General features: G+C 41.2%; 1 protein-coding gene and 1 long non-coding RNA gene across 14 annotated transcripts in view; one reads left to right on the plus strand and one right to left on the minus strand.

The window, feature by feature from the left end:
- LOC133849344 (piezo-type mechanosensitive ion channel component) overlaps positions 1–20,201 on the plus strand; it is a 38,816-nt gene that overhangs the window by 15,571 nt on the left and 3,044 nt on the right. Inside the window, exons 2-27 of one of the 13 annotated variants that reach the window (XM_062285449.1) lie at positions 3,777–4,040; positions 4,808–5,072; positions 5,142–5,437; positions 5,528–5,654; positions 5,844–5,963; positions 6,036–6,198; positions 8,491–8,730; positions 9,273–9,470; positions 9,555–10,114; positions 10,171–10,816; positions 10,880–11,372; positions 11,433–12,237; positions 12,300–12,457; positions 12,645–13,327; positions 13,401–13,656; positions 14,977–15,122; positions 15,297–15,557; positions 15,924–16,292; positions 16,553–16,629; positions 17,085–17,390; positions 18,094–18,129; positions 18,462–18,656; positions 19,198–19,336; positions 19,421–19,782; positions 19,837–19,983; positions 20,040–20,184. In XM_062285449.1, coding sequence (XP_062141433.1) covers positions 3,977–4,040; positions 4,808–5,072; positions 5,142–5,437; positions 5,528–5,654; positions 5,844–5,963; positions 6,036–6,198; positions 8,491–8,730; positions 9,273–9,470; positions 9,555–10,114; positions 10,171–10,816; positions 10,880–11,372; positions 11,433–12,237; positions 12,300–12,457; positions 12,645–13,327; positions 13,401–13,656; positions 14,977–15,122; positions 15,297–15,557; positions 15,924–16,292; positions 16,553–16,629; positions 17,085–17,390; positions 18,094–18,129; positions 18,462–18,656; positions 19,198–19,336; positions 19,421–19,782; positions 19,837–19,983; positions 20,040–20,184 — 7,257 coding nt within the window. In that variant the 5' untranslated portion in view covers positions 3,777–3,976. Of the gene's footprint in view, positions 1–3,776; positions 4,041–4,807; positions 5,073–5,141; positions 5,438–5,527; positions 5,655–5,843; positions 5,964–6,035; positions 6,199–6,564; positions 6,877–7,748; positions 7,806–8,490; positions 8,731–9,272; positions 9,471–9,554; positions 10,115–10,170; positions 10,817–10,879; positions 11,373–11,432; positions 12,238–12,299; positions 12,458–12,644; positions 13,328–13,400; positions 13,657–14,543; positions 14,598–14,976; positions 15,123–15,296; positions 15,558–15,923; positions 16,293–16,552; positions 16,630–17,084; positions 17,391–18,093; positions 18,130–18,461; positions 18,657–19,197; positions 19,337–19,420; positions 19,783–19,836; positions 19,984–20,039; positions 20,185–20,201 lie in introns of all 13 variants that reach the window. The other 12 variants (XM_062285360.1, XM_062285393.1, XM_062285367.1 and 9 more) reach the window with 12 other exon arrangements.
- Positions 17,855–18,263, minus strand: LOC133849484 (uncharacterized). The gene is made up of 2 exons (XR_009895378.1): positions 18,043–18,263; positions 17,855–17,972 (listed from the first exon to the last, which is right to left on the minus strand). It is a non-coding gene; the product is annotated as an uncharacterized LOC133849484 (long non-coding RNA).

A 20,201-nucleotide genomic window follows, 5' to 3' on the forward strand; every position in this document is an offset into this window, starting at 1 on the left:
CTAAGACAGTGGAAAAATTAGTTAACTGTAATAAGTTGGCATTAGTCTAGGTGAAGGAAAATACCACAGGTTGTTCAGGAGAAAGAATCGAATTCTAAAAGGTTGTGTAAATTACGTATACGTATTTGGCACAACATGCAAAAGCAACAAATATGTGAACAACATGTTTGTAATATATGATTTGTAAGCACACGTTAATTGGCATAAAGACTCGTTAAAGTTAACACTCGGTTTTACAGGCACTCAAAGGTTATGCGCATCAAGTATACGACACATGGGATGCATTAAAATAAGTCATTCTACGGTTGGTTCAAGTAAATGCCAATGTTGATTTCAAGCATTTTAATATTATTGCATTTACATTGCATTCCACCCACAACATGTTGTTCTACTTCTGCTTCCTATTTTGCTGTGACAAGATAGCGAAAGAAGTGCCAATGAAATGTTGAATGTAAAATGTATGCCAAGTAAATAAGACAAGAGACAAGTCAGCGAAGCAAATGTAAAAACAATTGCAAGAATGTGTAATTTGGGGAGAAGCTAAAAAGTGATGTATAAAAGCAGATTTTATTAATTTGTTATGCTACACTTTTCAACTTATTTTCTAGGGTATTCAACTGTCTGTAGATTATCGAACTTAAATCCAAATCGTAACCAAAATAAACATTCAAGTTGAAATTGTAATCGCATTAGCAACAAGCCAAATAATCATTGGCTGCTGATAGAGAACATCTGGCGAACCGCAGCGACTACACGCATGCCATTATTATACCATATTGAATACCGTATATATACCGTATATAGGCTATATCGCATACGCATACATATTAAAGTAGCTCGTCTATGCTTTTCATAGGCAAATGCGAAGCGTGCTCGGCAAATGAATTGCTGGCAAATAGCACGCATCAAGTTAAACATCAGTTTGGCATTTCAACGTATAAATATCTGAGTGAGGAAGTCGGGGGAATTGGGCAATTGCGGGGATACGGGGGATAGGCAGGAGGCCATTGTTATGATTACGCAGCCAAGCGACAATATGACTCCACAGCAGCAACACGTGCCCCATAGTCTTGCCACTGCCACACACTCACGCTCTTGAAGTTCACATCTGGACACATACTTTGCGAGACTTTGTGCAGATAATTATGCATATATATATAGAATGTATATTGGATTAATCATTGTCAGATTGACAGCATTTCAGCAAAAGTTGCGATGATGCAATAAACTTGTTTTGGAAAAAATTACTATAGAATATTGTGCGTTTGCATGTCTAGCCGCAAATGAATAATGTCTGTTTAATATGAAATATGAATTTGATAAGCAAACTATAAAGGAGAGAGAGAGAGAAAAGTTAATTAAACAAGATGAGTCATAAAAGAGAGGCTTTCATTGAATATACTATACATATTCATTATTGAAAGATTGTACAACTATAGTTAGCTGACTTAGAACTACATCGTCTATCTATAGCTGAAAGCATTCTTTAAATAACAATTCGTATGCGAGGCATTTGTTTAAATAGTTTGCCGACAGCACACTTTGCTGATAACCTAAATATAGAAATGGGACACGAGAATATACCTTGGCATATATAGTATTTTTCTGAGATGATTCAGTGCAATATAGAAAAGTTTTGAGTTAATTAAATAATTGAAAGCATCCTCTCTGAAAATATATTTTTAATTGCAAAGTTAATATAGTAAAGTAGTTTTCCTGCTAATTTATGCAAAAAGCAGATTTCATTTTCTGAAACAACGTTCAACAGTTGTGCCATTTGGATTGAAGCCTTGTCGAAATACTCTTTTAAATATTTATACTATCTGAAATGACCATCGCCAGAGTAGTTATGTATATATTTATGTATTTAGTGTAATGATGCTTTTTTCTGACTGTATTTTGAATAGCTTTATCTTGCTGCAATGCTCTTTGAGTGTTCATTTAGTTATAGCTGGCACTGCATGTGTGTGTGTGTGTGTGTGTGTGTGTTTGTCCCATTCGATGCCATGCCGCACCCACAGTGTGTCTCATTATTGCGCCATTAGATGTCTGCTTGCCTACTACTAAACTACTTTTTCATATGCCTACTACTTTTTATGAGCACTCGTAATGCCGGCAGTTTTAGCTACTTTTTTTCCTCTCTCTTTCTCTTTTGTTGTTTTTCTTTTTTGGGCTCTGTCTAGTCGCCGTCTGTTTGTCTAAATGTGTGTGAGGGAGGCAGCACTTGAGTTTTGCCGGTCGCCCACTCGCCCTGCTCTCCCACTCTCTCGCTCTCTTTGTGCCTAACATATTTTTTGTCTGTCTGTGTGTGTGAATTGTTTTTGTTTCTGTTTTTTTTCGTTTTTCGCTTTGTGCTCTCTCATTAGCCCATATTATGTTGATGTGTTTGAATGGAGACGACGCGTCGTCGTTGGCTTTGGCATTTTGGCATGCAAAGCGGAACACACAAACATAAACACACTCACTCACACCTTTTGGATGCGCGTGTGTGTGTGCGTGAGTCTGTTATTCATTGTTGTTCTTTTTAGCGAGAAAATTGAAGAATTATAAACTTTTGTTGGGGCCAAAATGACGTCATGGTTTGCTGATTATGAGTTGTTTGGCATCGTGTTTGTTCTTTTTGAATTTGTACTGAATTCAAATGCTTGTGCGCTTTTAAATACTATTTGAAATAAACTTTCACTTTCCGTAATGTATTTAATTCATAATGCAAGTGAAGGACATTTCTACTATAAATTTAAAATTTATCTAATCATTTGTAGTTGACAAATCGTGATATCATTAAACTCTTTAGAAGTTCAAACAGATACATTTATATTTTATAAGTCACAAAATGTTATGAACTTTCTTTAATAGTTGTTCGATTTGTTTGAATTTCTTTCACATCCCCATAAAGTTGCTTTGTAATATGTCGATTTACTATATCTCGTAACTTTCGTTCGTCATCCACTTGTTGGGCTTCTAATGTGCTTCGTTTCCGTTTGCGGCGTGTAAAACAAATTTCGCAGGCATTATCGTAAGGACATGCAAATAAATGCCACATAATGTGCCATTGAATGTCGATTACACAAGTTTATCCATAAAGCGGAAGGCAGAGAGCGAAACGAGCATGTCCTGCTGCTGTCTCTCTCCCTCTTCCTCTCTCTTTGTCTCCTCCTCCTCCTTTTCAAGCCATGAAATGGCGCACAATTCCGCGACTAATAAAGGCGCCTGGAGGCCAATCCCCAATCCCCAATCCCCGGCAGGCGTAGGCAAACGAAAGTGGAAAGCGGAAAAGGAAAATTGAAACTAACCCAACCCAAGTTAGAATGGCGTGTGACTGCTGTGTCTTTATGGCCAGACGGCAGCCCTTCGCTACTGCCACGCCCACAAATTGCAACTATCTTAGTGTATGTGTGTAAGTGAGTTTATCGCGTCCACACCCAACGCTCCTCGACTGCCAAAACTGTTTGCACTTCTTAGGGTTTTCGTCGTTTTATGTGGCTGTTCTTTAGTTGTAATTAAAACCAACTTAATGTTTATAAGTCAAAGATTAAAAAAGTTATCCTTAGACGAGAGAGAAGGAGAGAGACATAGAGAGGGAGAGAGAAAGGAGGCGCAGTCACTTGCTTGGCTGCACTTGCTGCCTCTGTTGCTGCCTCTTGCTAGTTGCCATTAGGCGTGACATGTTCTCACAGTTGCCACCACTGCCCCAAAGGGGGCGCCACACAGTTGACGACGCCTTATCTAATATAATTTCTAATTTATTTTCTCCCTTCTTTCTTTTTTTCTTCCAGCTGCGCTGCGCTGCGTCCTCACACAGCGGTGGCCAAACAAATTGCAGCTGCTCTGAAGCGCCTGCAAGTTTTATGAATGAGTCGGACCCGGACTCGGGGCACAGGATCAGCAGCAGCAGCAGCAGCAGCAGCAACGTGAATAGCCGCAGCAGCAGCAGCAGCAGCAACAACAGTTGTTGGAGTAGCAGCCTCTCATCACAATGGCCTTCAGCTATGCCTGCCTCGTGCTGCAGCGTGTCGTCTTGCCGGCGGTCCTGGTGCTGGGTAAGTAGCAACAACACACTCGATATTTACAGTAGTTATTGACTATGTGAAACACTCATTCATTATTAGGGAGAACTTTGCATGTAGCCACTACTTGCTTGCAAGCTGAAATTGTTGAATTACAACTTTGTATTCAATAGATTATTTATGTATTCAATAGTTAGGAAAATTGCTTGCTCTATAAGTTTATATAACTTTGGTTCATAGTTGAGTGTGTCTTTAAGATGGTTTAACAGCATTGCAAAGAATCCGAGATATTACAAAACAAAAGACTATTTTTGACAAATTTAAAATTTTAATATTTCGAAATTAAATTTTTTGATTAAAATTAAATAAAATTGAAATACTTAAATAAAAGTCAAAATGTCAAAAGTTGTGAAGTTAATAGAATCATTAAAATTTTGAATACATTTTGTAAAGCCTTTTAAACTTGTATATTTTTAATATTACATTTTGTACTTTTATACAAATATAAAAATCAAATATATTTCTAATATTTTAACAAAAGTAAATCCTCAAAAGCTAACAACTGTATAGGTCTATATCGAATTACTTAAATTTGGAATCATTTATTTAAAACATTTAATTTAAATTTGAAATAGATCCAATAGTTTAACAAAAGTAAAGGTTACGAACGGAAAAAAACGTTGAAGCTCATTTGAATTAATAATTTTGTTCGTTTGAAGCTATATTCCCCTGTACCATGCAATATGCATTTTCTCACTTTGTTTCCCCTCGCTCTCTCCGCGCTCTCTCTCTCATTGCAGCATCGCTCATGCGACCGGTGGGCATCTCGTTCGTGTACATGTTAATGTTCTTCATGTCGCCCTTTGTGCCGCTGGCCACACGCCGCAACTTCAAGGGCTCGGTGACCGCCTTCTTTATCATTCTGCTGGCGTTGAGCACTCTCGTTCTGCTCGGCCACATTGCGCTCCAGGTGCTGGCGCTGAGCACCGCGCTGCCCATCTACAATTGTTCCTTTAGCGAGCGTCTGTTGCGGCACATTGGATTCGTGAGCTTCGTGGATCTGCGGTGAGTATTAAAGTAATGTGAACGAGCAATCTTAATCTTTTATTAATCTTGAACTGCTTCTTTCTGCAGACCGCTGGCCATAATTGAATGGCTGGCGCCGGAAGTGCTCGTCTTGGCCACGTCGTTGGGCGCGTTTCTCAGCGTGAAGCGCTTGGCACTGCAAAATATCAATGCCGAGCAGCTGGAGAACGGGGAACTGCCCGATTCGCAGTCGGAACAGCAAGTGAGCAGTCAGCAGGATGCCAATGGCAGCGATGTGCAACAGGCGACGGCGACAACACCGCTGCAACATCAACAGCAGCAGCTGCGCAAACGCGTCTCCATGATCAGCCAGCACATACACTTTGAGGGATTGATTAAGATCTGTAAGTAATCATCAAATAACAAATATCATAGAACAGACTACTCATCATCAGACTACTACTAATCATCTCTGTAATCTGTAATCTTTGCAGCTCCTTTGTTCTGCCTGGCCACACTGTTCTTTGCCGCCGTCCTGCGTCCCTCAGTGCCTGGAGGCTTCTACTTCCTCATCTTTCTGCTGGCGGGCACCTACTGGGCAACCTGCCAGACGCTGCAACGGTGCGTGACCTTAGCTTAAACTGTTTCCGTTGACTGACTGACTGACTGGTTCAACTATCAATACAATGCTTAAGCTAAAATTTGACTTTGTTATAAAAGAAAGCGACTGAAAGTGTCGAAAACTTTTCGCTCTATACAAAATCGATTCATTTGCTGTAATTTGGCTTTTGTTTTGCTTCTTGTTTTCAGGGGTTTTGCCTTGTTGCTGCGTTGCGTGATGTTTGTCCTTGTGCTGCATTCGCTGTGCATTGTTTCCTATCAGACGCCCTGGATGCAGAGTCACCTCAATCACACCAGTCTCGCAGCACGGTAAGTCAAAGAGAGAGAGAAGTGATTGAATCATCTTGTTGAGTTCTTCTTGACTGTTCTGTGTTCATGCAGCTTGATTGGCCTGGAGCCGCTCATCGAGTCCGACTGCGTGCCCGACATACGCATTTTGCTGTACAACAATCGCTTGTCCTTGGACTCGTATCTGAATCCATTTGCTTTGTTCTTCGCCTACTTTGCACTGGCGCTGACCACAAAGCATCTCATCAAGCCGCGGGTAAGTGAGAGAATTTTGCATTGTGGATTTTTCTTTTTTCTTCTTCTTTTTTTTTTTGTATATTTTTGGATATTTTGTAACTTGGTTTAGTGCAAAACTAACATGAATTGCTCTACATTTTTTTTTGTGCTCTTTCTCTGCTGCATTTTGCTCGCATTGCATTTGGACGAATATTTCTATCCTGATGCTTGCCTTCAATTCGGTTTCTCTTAATTCTACTCACTCCCCCCCCCCTCAAAAAACATAATATATGATAATACTTGAATTTATTTGTTATGCACGCCTACGATAAATACTACATAAAAACATCTCACTGACTCTCGTCACTAACTCGCATCGCAAAACAAATGAAACACTCGCTATCAGCTGGAGCCAAAGCCTGCCACCGCCTTTGGACAGACACTCGAGTGCAATAACAGCAGCAACATCAACAATGCCAGCAGCAACAGCAACATCATCAACAACAGCAATAGCAACAACACTGGCAACAGATTCAACCGACAGCTATCGCTGCTCACGTCACAAACAACACGCAGTGGCGGCATCGGCGGCGTCTCCGTCTCCGGCTCCGGTGGCCATCGTAAAGATAGCTCCGGTGTCGGCGTCGGTGTCGGTGTCAATGCCACTGTCGCTGTCGGTGTTGGAGGCGCCACAACAAGTCGCACACAACGTCTGAGTGTAAGCTTGTGTGTCTCTGCAAGTGTGTGTGTGTGTGTGTGTGTGTTGGAGGTTGTGCGAGTGTGTATGTGAGTGTGTCTGTTGTAAGAGAAGTGCACTCTGATAACTTTGACAGTCTTGGGCTTTCCAATCTTGTGTGCAACAGAGCATTACCCAGGAGCAAGACAGCAGCTACAGCAATAACTTTGTCTCCTGACTTAATACCTGTGTTAACTACACACAAACTAACTAACTAGTCAGCGGGAAAACTTGCAACTTTCGAGCAGAACGAAAACTTTTACACGACAATGAAATCGTTGTCTTCTCTGTATTAAATTGCTGTGGAAAAAATGCACTTTGCAAACTTTAAACTTGTTCTTTGAGAAAAGGTTATTAAATACCTTTATTTCTTGGTGCTAAACAAATTTTAGTTATTTTATTAAATTTTGAAATGAAACTTAATTAACATTATTTAAAATTTCATTCCTTATTAACAAAATGAAGTCATAACTCAACTAGAATTAAAACAAAAACTAAATACAACAAGTTTTCAGAAGCTTGCAACTAATTTAATAACAAAGCAAAATATTAAGTATACGCCTTGTTGTAATACCTATGCTATACTTACCGAAATGCTTGGCGATTTGAACTAATTTTTATGCTGCGCCTAATTACTAAACAGCAGCTGTGTGATATTTAATTTTAGTCCTTTCTCTTTTGTGTGTTGTCGAAGAATTGCGCTTTGTTGCCAATTCTCCTTTTCTTCCACTTATTTTCGCTCTATCTCTAATTTCTTCTCTGTTGTTTTCTCTGTGTTTTTTTTTTTAATTTTTGTTTTGTTTTTGTTGATTTTTGTTTTTACGCTCTCTCTTTTATTACTTCTCCTGCTTTAGGTTTCTTTACGGCGTGAACAGCGTGCAACGTTAAATGAACCGACTGAGACGACGCCTGTACGTAAACTAACTCCACTATTCGCTACTAAGTTGCCTCCTTCCACCCCGCCCTAAAAATACTAAACTATAACTAACCAATTTGTCGATCATCCGATCATTAGCTTAGCTCTATTCAAAATTCCTGTATCTATATATCTATCTCTAAATTGTGTGTATATAACTATAACTATAACTATCTATATCTCTATCTCTCTTGAACTTTAAATTGTTTCGTCATGTTTGTAAACGTTACTCGTAATTGTATTTGTCTAACCACGATCGTATTAATTACTAATCGCTTTGCCTAGTTGAATCGTTCAGTTATCAGTTATATCTCATAACTTTAACCTATGTATCTCTCTCTATCTCTGTCTCTCTGTAACAACATTTAACCCTCAACATAAATATATATTCTGCGTAAGTGTGTGTGTACTCCGTATGTATGTGAACCTTTTGGGCATAGTCAAAATTCGTCTGTAAATACTAAATACTCGTATAGTGCAAAGAAGATTCACCTAGTTTTCGAATAGTACTCGTACATTAACCCGTAACACCCGTAGCATGTAGTCGACCCCCCTTGCTCCACTCTTGATATTTTTCTCGCTCCCTCTATATATATATAATATTGTTATCACTGTATCGCTGTATATATGTTGATGCTTGCTATGGCTTTCTTACTCACATCTTGTTGGCATTTCTTCAGTTGGTGCGTCAGAGCACTCGAAAGGCACGCACTCCTCAGGCTCTGGAGTCCACGACAGCAGCGGCCACAACGGCGCCGAGCGGCTCTCGTGGCAATGATATACAATTGGACACCATTGAACGTCGATCGGAGCAAGAGAATAATACCACATCCATATTGGATCAAATATCATACGGCTTTGTCAGTGTCGGCGGATTTATCTATCAGAATAGCTATATATTCACCAATATACTGATGATGGTGAGTTTGTACATAAATCAAATGATGCTCGAGTAAAACATTTAAACACGGGAATGTAAAGTTGTCTGAAAAGTATGCTATACATTTTCTTATTCTAGTTAGTTTCCTTTATTAATAGTTCAACTTTAAATAATATGAAAAAAACAGAAATTTCTATAATTTTGAAATATTTATGTCACCCACAATTAAACATTTAGTTATTTTAAGAATATTTGTTAACACGACACATCTCCAACTTGTGTAGTGCAAGAAATTGCATTTGTCGCATGCGATAAATGTGTCGCAGTCCAGTCATTCCAGTCAGCTGTGCTGGCAAATCGATAACAATAAATGGCGACAGGTTGCACAAAGTGCAGACACAAACCAACAAAACAGCAAGTGCGAACTAGAGCAAGGCTAAAACTGACCGTTGACCTATAACGAGCGAGTCCAATTAGAATGAATACTAGCAAAATTTGTATAGCATACTTTTGAGCGTTGGCAAAAATTAATTCAACTAAATGTGATTGCTTTGGCTTTTGCCTGGCACTTTATGCTCGCAGGCTTGGTCCATAGTCTATCACAGCTGGCTGACCTTTGTGCTGCTGCTGTGGGCCAACGTGCTGTGGATGATACCCAATCAGCGCAAGGCCATGATGCGCTCCAGTCCATTCATTGTGCTATACGCCGAGCTGCTGCTGGTGGCCCAATACATCTATGGCATGGATCTGAATAATAACGAGCTGCCAACCAGGGTTTCTGTAAGTATATCGCCAGCTTAAGTTGCAAATTTAAGTGAATAAATATTTATTTCGTTTTCGTTTTCGTTTCGATTATATCTGCAGACAGCGGGCATTAATTTGCAGCAAATTGGCTTCGAGCGACCCATTGAGAATCATATGCGTCCATGTGTGCCGCTGATTGTGAAGACCGCTTTTGTGCTAATGTTCTGGGTGACGTCGCGTCAGTTCTTCAAGGAGAAGCGCGACAGACGCCGAGATAGCACACTGGCTGACATTATTGCACCTCTGCAGATTACCGTGGGTTCGGCTGGCTCCAGTTACCTCATCAACGATGGCAAGAAGACCTCAAAGTTCCTAAAGAAAGCGGGCGATGTGATCAAGAATCTGTTGGTGCGCCTCTGGATCTGGCTGCTTGTGTTGGTCATCTTTTTGTGCGCCATCACAGGCGATGATATGACAGGTTTTCGCATCTGCTACATGGCATTGTTCCTATTCTTCTTGCTGGTCTTTCAATCATCGTCCAAGGCGTGGGTCAAGATTATGTATGGCTTTTGGCTCTTCTTGATCTTCTACGCCATGTCCATATTGATATTGATTTATACATATCAATTCGATAAGTTCGACATGTACTGGAAGGACTATCTCAATGTGTCCCAAACTCTGTAAGTCGACAAGAGTTGATTTTTGTTGCTTCTGCTAATCATTACGATCTTTGCAGTCAAGCTGATATTGGCTTGAAGCTCTACAAGACTAAGGATCTGTTCCTGCATCTGGTGTCGCCCACAATTATTGTCATACTCACAGTCATACAGGTGCACTATTTCCACAAACGTTTCATTGCCTCGCTGCAGCAACAGCCCACCACACCGGGCACGAGAAGTCAACTAACGGCGGCAAACGCACAGCAGAAGCGCACAGAGACAGCTGCCTTGGAGGCAGCGCCATCAAAGCGTCGAGGCAGCGCCAGCTCCATAAGGCAGCGTTCAACGGAGGCAGCCGGGACGGCTGCTGGTGCTACGACGACAGACTTTGAGACATCTGTGCGTGATTTGGTGCGCATCTCATTCCGTAAGATCAAGAACAAGTCCGAGTACATCTTCAAGCGATTCAAGACCGTCTTTTGGCGCTTCCTCGAGCTGCACATCATGAAGGCCGTCTACATTGCGGCCTTTGTGTGCAGCGTGAGCGAGGTGTGTGTGCTGCACATTATCTTTGTGGGCTTCTGTGTGCTGGGCGCCACATCGCGCAAAGCTGTGCAGGTGGTGATCAGTCGCCTTATCTCATTCATTGTCACCATCATTGTGCTGTCGAAGATGATCTATCAAATCGAGTATTTGGATCACAATCAATACAGCGTTACCTGCGTGAGTAGATCAAGTATGTCTCCCTTTAATTGTTGGTTTTTAATACGTTTTTCCTATTTGTAGAGCGACAATCGCACGGCCAACAATGCCGAGTGGATTGGTCTCAACAAGGCGGACAAACTGGAAGGCGGCTTGATGGGTTTGTTGCGTACTTACATCATCTACATGGTCATCGTCACAATGCACGCAGTCATCTCGCTGCGACAGCTGCAGATGCGCGTCAAGATTGGCGAGAATGTCGCCAATCAGCCAAAGCTGCTCTTCCAGCAAATAACGCGTGCCGATGCCGAGAAGGATCTGGTTGGCCTGGTCAAATATCTGCTCAACTTTGGCTTCTACAAGTTTGGCATTGAGATCTCGCTGATTGCTCTGGTCTCAACGATCACGTATCGTCAGGATATTGTGGCTGTGGTGTATGCTGTATGGTTGGTGGTGCTTCTGCTGCTTAAGCGTTCGCAATGTGCCAAAATGTGGGGCGTATTTCAGGCGTTCTTTGCCATCTCCATACTGTTGCAGTATATTGTGTTGGTCGGTTTGCCGCCCAGCTGGTGCATGAGTACGTAATCAGTATTTACATAATGTAATGGAAGCTTTGATTAAATAACTTATTTTGCAGGCTATCCTTGGGATGATGGCGCCTTTGGCGAGAGCATACAACGCTGGACTATGTTGCCGGGTCAGCTGCACTTTAATCATGTGCCCAAGCTCATCTTTGACTTCATTGTCCTGATTATCTTGAATCGCCAGAAGAGCATCTTCTGCATTGAGCAACGCTACGCTACCAACGATGATTACCCCGGTGGCAGCAATCGCAGCGTCATCGCAGACATTGCCCAGCTGGGTCGAGTGCCTTTCGATAATCCCACGCATGATTTCTGCTCGTACATACGCAACTATTCGGACATCTTGAAGAATGGCGTACTGTGTGGCTTCTATTGGTTCACCTTGGCTGTCGTCTTCTTGGCCGGCACAAATATTGCTGATCTGCTGGCGCTGGGCTATTTGATTGGCGCCTTTGTTTTCCTGTGGCAGGGCTCCGATTTCTATCTGCGTCCCATTGCAACCATCATCAGTCGCTGGAAGTGGCTGCTGGCCTTTAATGTGGCCAACATACTTATCAAGACGAGCTTCCAAATGGCCGGTTGTTTGTTTATGACGCCCTTGACGACACACTGCTGTTGGCTGGTCCATATGCTGGGCATCACTTGCACCAGCAATGTGATCAAGGAGCAGCTCCACGTGGCCGACGAAGCGGAAGTGTTGACTGACTCCACAGGCTGTCCGAAGATGACGCATCAAGTTGTGTTACTGTGGGATGCGATTTGTTTTGCATTTATCATCTTTCAGCTGCGCATCTTCCAGTCGCACTACTTCTGTCACATCATCACGGACACCAAGGCCAACAACATACTGGCCTCCAGGTGAGAGTTTTGCTAATTGGTCTGCCCGTCTCTCTCTTTATTAATTCTTTTTTTGACTACAGGGGAGCCGACATCATTGAGAGCTTGCGTCAGAAGCAGATTGCCCATCGTCATGACCATGAGAAGCAGGTGCTGCACAAGATCAAGCGCAAGATGGAGCGCATTCGTGCTACACAACAGAAGATGCTGCGGCCACTGGACAAGCAGACCCACTTCGATGGTAAGTTGGCTTCCTCCAACTGCAAAATTTGTCTCCTCACTTTTCGCGCTTTGTTTTGTTTCGCCAATCGCGTGTCGTTTTTTTGCTGTCGCAAATTTTCCAACCTTTTTTGCATTTTGGTTAATGGAAATTTGCCGAATCACGCGTGTGTTTTGTGTTCTTAATTAATGTTAATCAAAATGAAAAGGGCAACCCACGCCCTTGGAACAATCGTTGTCGGAAGCTGCGCCTTTGGCGCATCAGAGCAGTTTTGTCTCCTGTCAGGGCTCCGGCTATCAGACGCCAGATGGCACCAGCTCTAAGAGCAACAGCTCAGGCAGCTCATCGGGCACATCCTCGCCAGCGCGTGCTTCGATGCTCTCGAGCAGTAGCAGCAGCGTGGAGAGTGTTGATAGCGCCGATGCAGCTGTCATCATTGAGCCAGAGATCAATATTATGCTCTGCGACGATGCCATGGACTATGTGGATGTGCAATCAGCCAGCGAGGAGCCAGAGGACACAGCTCCCATAAAACCCAAACCCAAACCTAAACCCGACACACTGGCGACAACAGCTGAATGTCACTTTAAACTACACACTTCGAAGCCGACGACGCCAAGCACGGATGCGTTGTCTGCCCTGCTCACCGAGGGATTTCTGGAGCCCAAGCGCATCTCTTTGGGACTGGCGCCTTCGGAACAGAGTACCACAATGCAGACGCTGGTGCCGCCGTTGGCTGCCTATGCCACAGCGATGGCCTCGAGTGCAACCAGCTCGGTGAATCTGACGCCCAATTTGCGACGTCAACATCGACGACAGTCGTCGACAAATGCGGCTGTGTCGTGGAACGAAACGGTGTCCATCAAGCACTCGCCCCTGAAGCAACATGCGGTAAACACACAGAGAGTTGAATAAATGCAGCAAGCATATCCGCTGACCACACACTCTGTTTTTATCAATGCAGTCGCCGGAACACGAGGAGTTGGTGACATTGCGCCAAAAGTCGCTGCATCGCCGACATCTGAGCATGGGCAATGCTAGCTACTCCCTAGATGAGGCACAGGCGCGTATGCGACGTGCCAGCAATCTCTCAGGGGCCAGGGATGAGGCTGCGTTGCGTTATGCCCAGCGACCGCATAGCTGGGGACCCGTGGGTACGGCCTACTATATGGAGTCGCTGATGTGCGCCTTCTATGAGCCCGCACTGCTGCATGGACCATGTATTGGATGAATCTTATTACTTATATATTTTGAGACTACTACTATATTTTGTACCTTTATCCTGTATAAAGATCTTGTTCAATGTGTGTGCCCTTTTAGGGGGTAATAAAAACTCATTGAGGTCGTGTGTAGCAGGCCTCAATCCAAAAAACCTTTTCACTGCAAAACGGAATACATCTGTAAATAACACTTAGCGGACTTCTTTATCTCCTAATTGTTTTATTATCTCTCTACTTGATTGATTAATCGTGTCTTTAATCGATGCTAAAAAGCGCTATCAGAGCTATGCGCGCTTCTACAAGTGTAAAATACGACAAACTTTATATCTTCTAACTGTGTTCTTCTGCTAATTCTTTAATACTCGTACGAGTCTAGTACGTGCAACATGCTACGTGCTACATGCAACGTTTGCGACTCTTTTAATCCATTTTATTTCTGCTACAAAATTGTTGTGATCTTTAGAAATTTTTTAATAAATAATCATTTTTTCTAAATATTTTTTTAAAATATAAATCTTTATAAATTTATAATTCGGCTTTAAATGTTACTACCGGAATTTTATCTAAGAATGCATTTTAATGTCAGCATTATTATTATTTTGGCATCTTTATAAGAAAGGGAACAGAAATTTATTTAGCAAGGAATTTTATTTAGAATGGCAATTTATATTTTGGATTCTTTGTCCTTATAAAGACAGAGTTTTAAATGTTCCAACGCGATTAATGAAATTCAATAAATTTTAAAAGTCTACGATATACTTCAAATTTATTTTCATCAGAGTTTTTTTTTCATATGACGTATATTGCTATAATCTTGAATTATTTAATTTTAATTTGGTTTTTAAGTTGTTAACATCTGATTGATTTATGTGTGTGTTTTATTATAGAACTTCCTGCACCAACAGTACGCAGAAGGAAGGATATTAAATTGCATCCACATGGTAAAAATTGATTTATTATTTCATTTGTTGTGCTTGATTTGTGTCATCCTCATATCATAAATACTCGACATATATATATATTTACTATATATACCATATCTTTGCGATATCTTGCCTTGTATATAAACTTTTAGCAGATTTTATATTCATATATACCAAAAAAAAAGATCAATAAAAGCTGCATGAATATTGTTGGCTATAAGCTCCAGTTTTGTGTGCTCTTCTGTAAATTATAATCATCTATATCTATCTATATACAACTATAATCATCTATCTATCTATATACAACTATAATCTCTGAATGTTGTTAATAGTTCAAGGACTTATTTGCAACAAACTGTCTAATATTATTTAATTCTCAACATTTCCAAATCGAAAGCTACGCGTGCTGGAGATTATTACATGTTCGAGGAGATGGATGACAAATTTGAGTTGGATCTGATACACGATGAGATCGATTTCATGGAGGAGGAGAATATCACCGAGAGCGAAATGAAAATGCAACGACGCAAGACGCTCTACGATGTAAGTAAAAAATACTTGAATTGAAATTGAATATGAATGCAATGTGGAGTGACGAATGTATTTGTAAATTAAACTTGATAATCGATGTGCATGGTGAATGCATGTCCTATAATCTGTTGTGAATTCCCCTTCAAAAAATATATTTGCGCGACATACATACATTCATCGCTAAAGGTTTGGAAGGATCTGAATGATGCCGAGTATCGTCGTCATTTGTATATGCGTGAACGTTCCTATGCCTCCGAGCCGGGATCACGCATTCAACTCAAGCTGGACGCTGAGAAGGAGATCAATGAACTGGATGAATTGGATCAAGATCGCGACGATCGCGATGATGACGACGATGATACGATTGAGTGTGACATTGGTATACGCACTTCAACGCTCTCCGAGCCGCTCGACTTTGGTCGTCGCAGTCAGACGTTGCTCGAGATACAATCTCCACCACCTGAGCAGATCCCCTGTCCCGATCCAGATCCAGATCCAGTTGTGAGTGTGCAGCAAACACAAAACAAAAAGCAAACAAAATAAGAAAATTCTTTAATTGGCGCACAACAAGTGTTTCTTTCATTATGTAATTCACTCTCGTTATAAATGCGCTGCAAACAACAACTACAACCAACCAGTTGGCGCACACTTTATATACTCTCTATACATATGTTATATACATATATATATATACAAGATTTACATATCTTTAACTTTTATCTCAGCTTTATTTCGTTCTTTGCGTGTCGATGTTGAAAAGCAACACAATTAAGTCATGACTTCGCTAACAACTGTTTCTATTGCCCCACACAGAAATCCAAGGATGCGCCCACGGACTTTTTCCCCTCAACCAGCAAAGGCGTCTCCAAGGAACGTGATGCCGCGGCCAGCAGCATGAGCAGTCCCAAGCCCACAAAGGATCTCACCGATCTACCCTCAACGCCGGCTTTAACGACGGTGCCACGTGAAGCCACCTCGAAGGAAACCTCAGATAGTAAATCCAAAATGGAACTGGACAGCGGTGATGTCACAGCCAAGGACTCTGATGAGGATTTCGATACGAATCCCATTATACGTTTGCTGGAAGGATTCCTCGTTACCTTGACCATTCGTCTGAATCGCTTTTCGCGCAATTATCGCTTTGTCAATCGCATTTTGGCTGGTGAAAAGAAGACACTCAAGGTAAGTCCAACCAACGATAAATGAAGTAAGCTAGAAAGCTTATACCACAACTTCAATATAGATGCATTTTCTGTGGAAGTCAGAGATAAAATATTAATCTTAGCACCTCATACCGATTGCTCTTTTCATTCAAGTTTCGATACGCAAGTGAAGAGCGTTAAAGTAGGCTTTTAATTAAAAAGCACTACAAAATAATGCAAACTATCTTGAGTCCCAATTACAGCTCATATTTTAATAAATATTTTTATTATTTTTTGCAGGAATCGAGTTCGTTGAACCGTCTTGGACTCTCCAGTGCTGCGGCCATGTTCCACTTTCTGAAATCGAATCTCGAGAGGTATTTAGTGGGCGTCACTCTCCCTCCCTCGCTCAAAGTGTGTGTGAGGAGTGTGCGCCGCTTGCGTTTAATATACTATCATTTATTTTTTCAAGATTTTGAAACGTGCGTTTTAGTGTAGCGAACGTTTTTTTGAATCTTGATTCTTTTTGAATTTTGTTTAGTCGTTACCATAAATATATACTCTTGATTTTGTTGAACGTTTGTGTTGAATTTATGACAAAAAAAAAATGAAAACATTGCAACATTTATTTATTGTTTATATGATTTTCTCTCTTCCTTTTTATTTATTTGCATATGTTACCTTTTGTGTTACGTGTGTTTGAAACTGTGAACCTGCTTCCAAAAAAAACAAACAAAAAAACAATTACGAAACACAACACACTATCGACATTAAATACTCAACTCACCTCACTTCATCGTGTTGTGTTGTGCGTGCATTGTCTTGAACATAGTGATGAGAATGGTGGGCAGCCCGTTACTTCATCTACACCGCGCCGCACACAGGTCACAGCAACAATACCGTCAGCCACAACATCAGCTACAACAACTTCAGACAATCTCACTGAACACTATAGCACGCCACCCAACACAAATACAAATACAAATACAAATACAACAACCACACCGCTCTCACCGCAAGAACCACTCGCAACACCACCACAACCACCACCAGCAACCAGTACACCACACCAATCACACCACGCTGGCGAAGATATCATCGAAATACCCGTAGACACTGTTGATGCCGCAACCTCTAGGTAAAAGACAAAACAGCTCGCCCTACATCCCAAATCCTTATCCCTATTCCATCATCTTCGATCATATGCAGTACCCAGCGATAGGAATTTGGGAAAAATCTGTAGATATTGGAAAGATTAGTTTACTCTTGAAACTATTACAATATTAGCGATCTCAGAACTCAGACATATTTCCCAATTTGTCTGCTTGGCTATCAAATCAAAATTAATTCTTCTGTCTCTTTTTATTCTATACAATATTTTTATGTAACTAAATTGAATGTTATATTATTAAATTTTCTATTTTCTCTGGCTATATTTCTAGTTGGATAAAAACTCAATATAGTATTATGATTGCGTATACGTATCAAAAATGTCACCATTGCGTATACTTATTTAAAATAATGCCAGCCTGGCTGGGTACAGCATACAGCATAGAGCAGATAGAAATTACAGCTGATATAACCCATATAAACTCGTATTCGTCTTATAAACTGCACAAATCGTTTTTTATTTCATATTAAAAACCATAATTTTATTTAAAATTTTGATTTCACAAATTAATATCCATTTAGAAATTTGAACATTTGAAAAATTTCCATACTAAACCAAAATAATAAGGCAAAATTTAAAATTGAAACAAAAAGAAACTTTACTAATTTATTATTCTTACATTTTACATTTTCTGCGTGCATTTTGCTCATCTGAAATTTATGTTTTTTAGAAAACAATCAATCAGTTCATCGCCGCCGACTAAGGGGTAAGTAAAACTCAAGTTTCAACATTGATATTGTCCACAAATATTTCGATAACGATAACTGTCTCTAAGGGCAACCAATCCACTCACACATACATATAAACACACACCTATACGGTGTGTGTATTCTAACTACAATAATCTCTTCTCTACTATAAGTAAATACTTACTTACGTCTAACACTTCTAATCAATACTTGCGCAAAATATGTATTTCATTTCTCCCACAACTACTTCTACTATAACCGTTATACTACTGTTATACTGTGCATTTTGAATACACTCTTCACACTCGTCACACATATTCAAACACATACATATGCTCACGCAATGCAGTCGCAAATCGGATTGCGGCCTGCCTGAGATACGAATTAAAGCGCCATCTATGGAGCGCAGTGGGCAACAGCAGCAGCAAACGCCACATCATTTTACGCCACATTCATATCCGCAGCAGCATTCGCATCATCAACAGCAGGCGAGCATTGGTTCCGGCTCGCTGAGCAAGCATTGGTCCTACGAGCACGTGGACAGGTATTGACCACGCCCACGCCCACACACACCCATACGCCCCCACGTACAAAATACTGCAATTACTCGTAGAGCTGTTGCTGTCTGTTGTTGTTGTTGTTGTTGCTGTTGTTCTTATCTTTGTCTCAGTCTAACTAACGCCCCAGGGATCATCATAGCCATCATCGTAACTTTCTCGCTCTCTCCTCTTACTAACCCTATTAATTACTACATATATTACTATAACGATCTCTCTCTCTACTATCTCTCTGTATGTGGCTGACTTTGAATTAATTTCTTGTATTTGCTGATTATTTTATTTTTAATTTAAGTCAATGCAAATCTATGTGCGTTCTTTGCTAGTATGTATGTATGTATTGTGGTTTTGCTTTAATCCTTAAATCCAAAACACCCACACACACACACACGCACACGCATGTAGATTGCGTAGCATGCAGCGCACATGATCCTTGCTGCACTTGGGCATGAAGTAATTCCCTTTTAATCCAACCACCTTCCTGTTTTTTCTTGCACAACTCCTCTAACCCTTTGATTGCACTTACAGCGCCGGTGAATTCAATCTGGAGGAGGAGAACTTTGCCCAACGCGATCATCACATCATTGTGGAGGTGCTCATCTCCTCTTGGTATGCTCTACTGGCCAATACTGATCTCATCTGCTATATTGTGGTGTTTATCAATCAGGTGAGTGACGCAGCTCCTCTGTCTGTTAGTCTGTGTCCTTTATTTACATTTAAACAATATCCATTCCTCTTCATCATTTTCCAGGTGGTCAATGCCAGTCTCATCTCGTTGCCGCTACCCATCATGGTCTTCCTCTGGGGCACATTGTCGCTGCCGCGTCCTACAAAGACTTTCTGGGTCACACTCATTGCCTACACACAGGCCATTGTGCTGATCAAGTGCATCTTTCAGTTTAAACTGATCTGGTCCAATTATAACAATTTGCCCAATCAACCGTTGGCCCCCGCAAAGATCTTTGGCGTCGAGATGAAAACGCACTATGCCGTCTATGATTTGATACTGTTGCTGGTGCTGTTTCTGCATCGTTATCTACTAAAATCGCAGGGTCTGTGGAAGTCTGGCTACAAGGATGTGGATCAGCAGTTTACCAAGCCCACAGCTAGCATGTTAGTATTGAGAATATTCCTAATAAAAACGTTATTAATTCATAGATCTTGCAGAGATGAGCGCGAGGATAGCGATAATCTGTCGCAGCCCGACTCGCGACAATTGAACGAGGATGCGGCCCAGAAGATGAGCTTACAGGTTAGCCAAGTGTCGTTGCCTGGTTCACCGGAGTACAGCAAGTCCGCCATCAATCAGTTGGAGTAAGTAAAGAGTTGCGACTTACATGTTGAATGCATTTAAATCTTTCTTTCTGCAGACGTACCAAATACACCTCGTCCCTGCACAAGTTTTTCTTCAGTCTGGTGCACAAATCGCGTCTGGCCACCGATGTCTATGCCTTGATGTTCCTCTGCGACTTTATCAACTTCTTTGTTTTGCTCTTTGGCTTTACGGCATTTGGGGTAAGTAAAATGCTGTC

Source organism: Drosophila sulfurigaster, chromosome 2L (assembly GCF_023558435.1).
Source record: "Drosophila sulfurigaster albostrigata strain 15112-1811.04 chromosome 2L, ASM2355843v2, whole genome shotgun sequence".
Lineage (NCBI taxonomy): Eukaryota > Metazoa > Arthropoda > Insecta > Diptera > Drosophilidae > Drosophila > Drosophila sulfurigaster.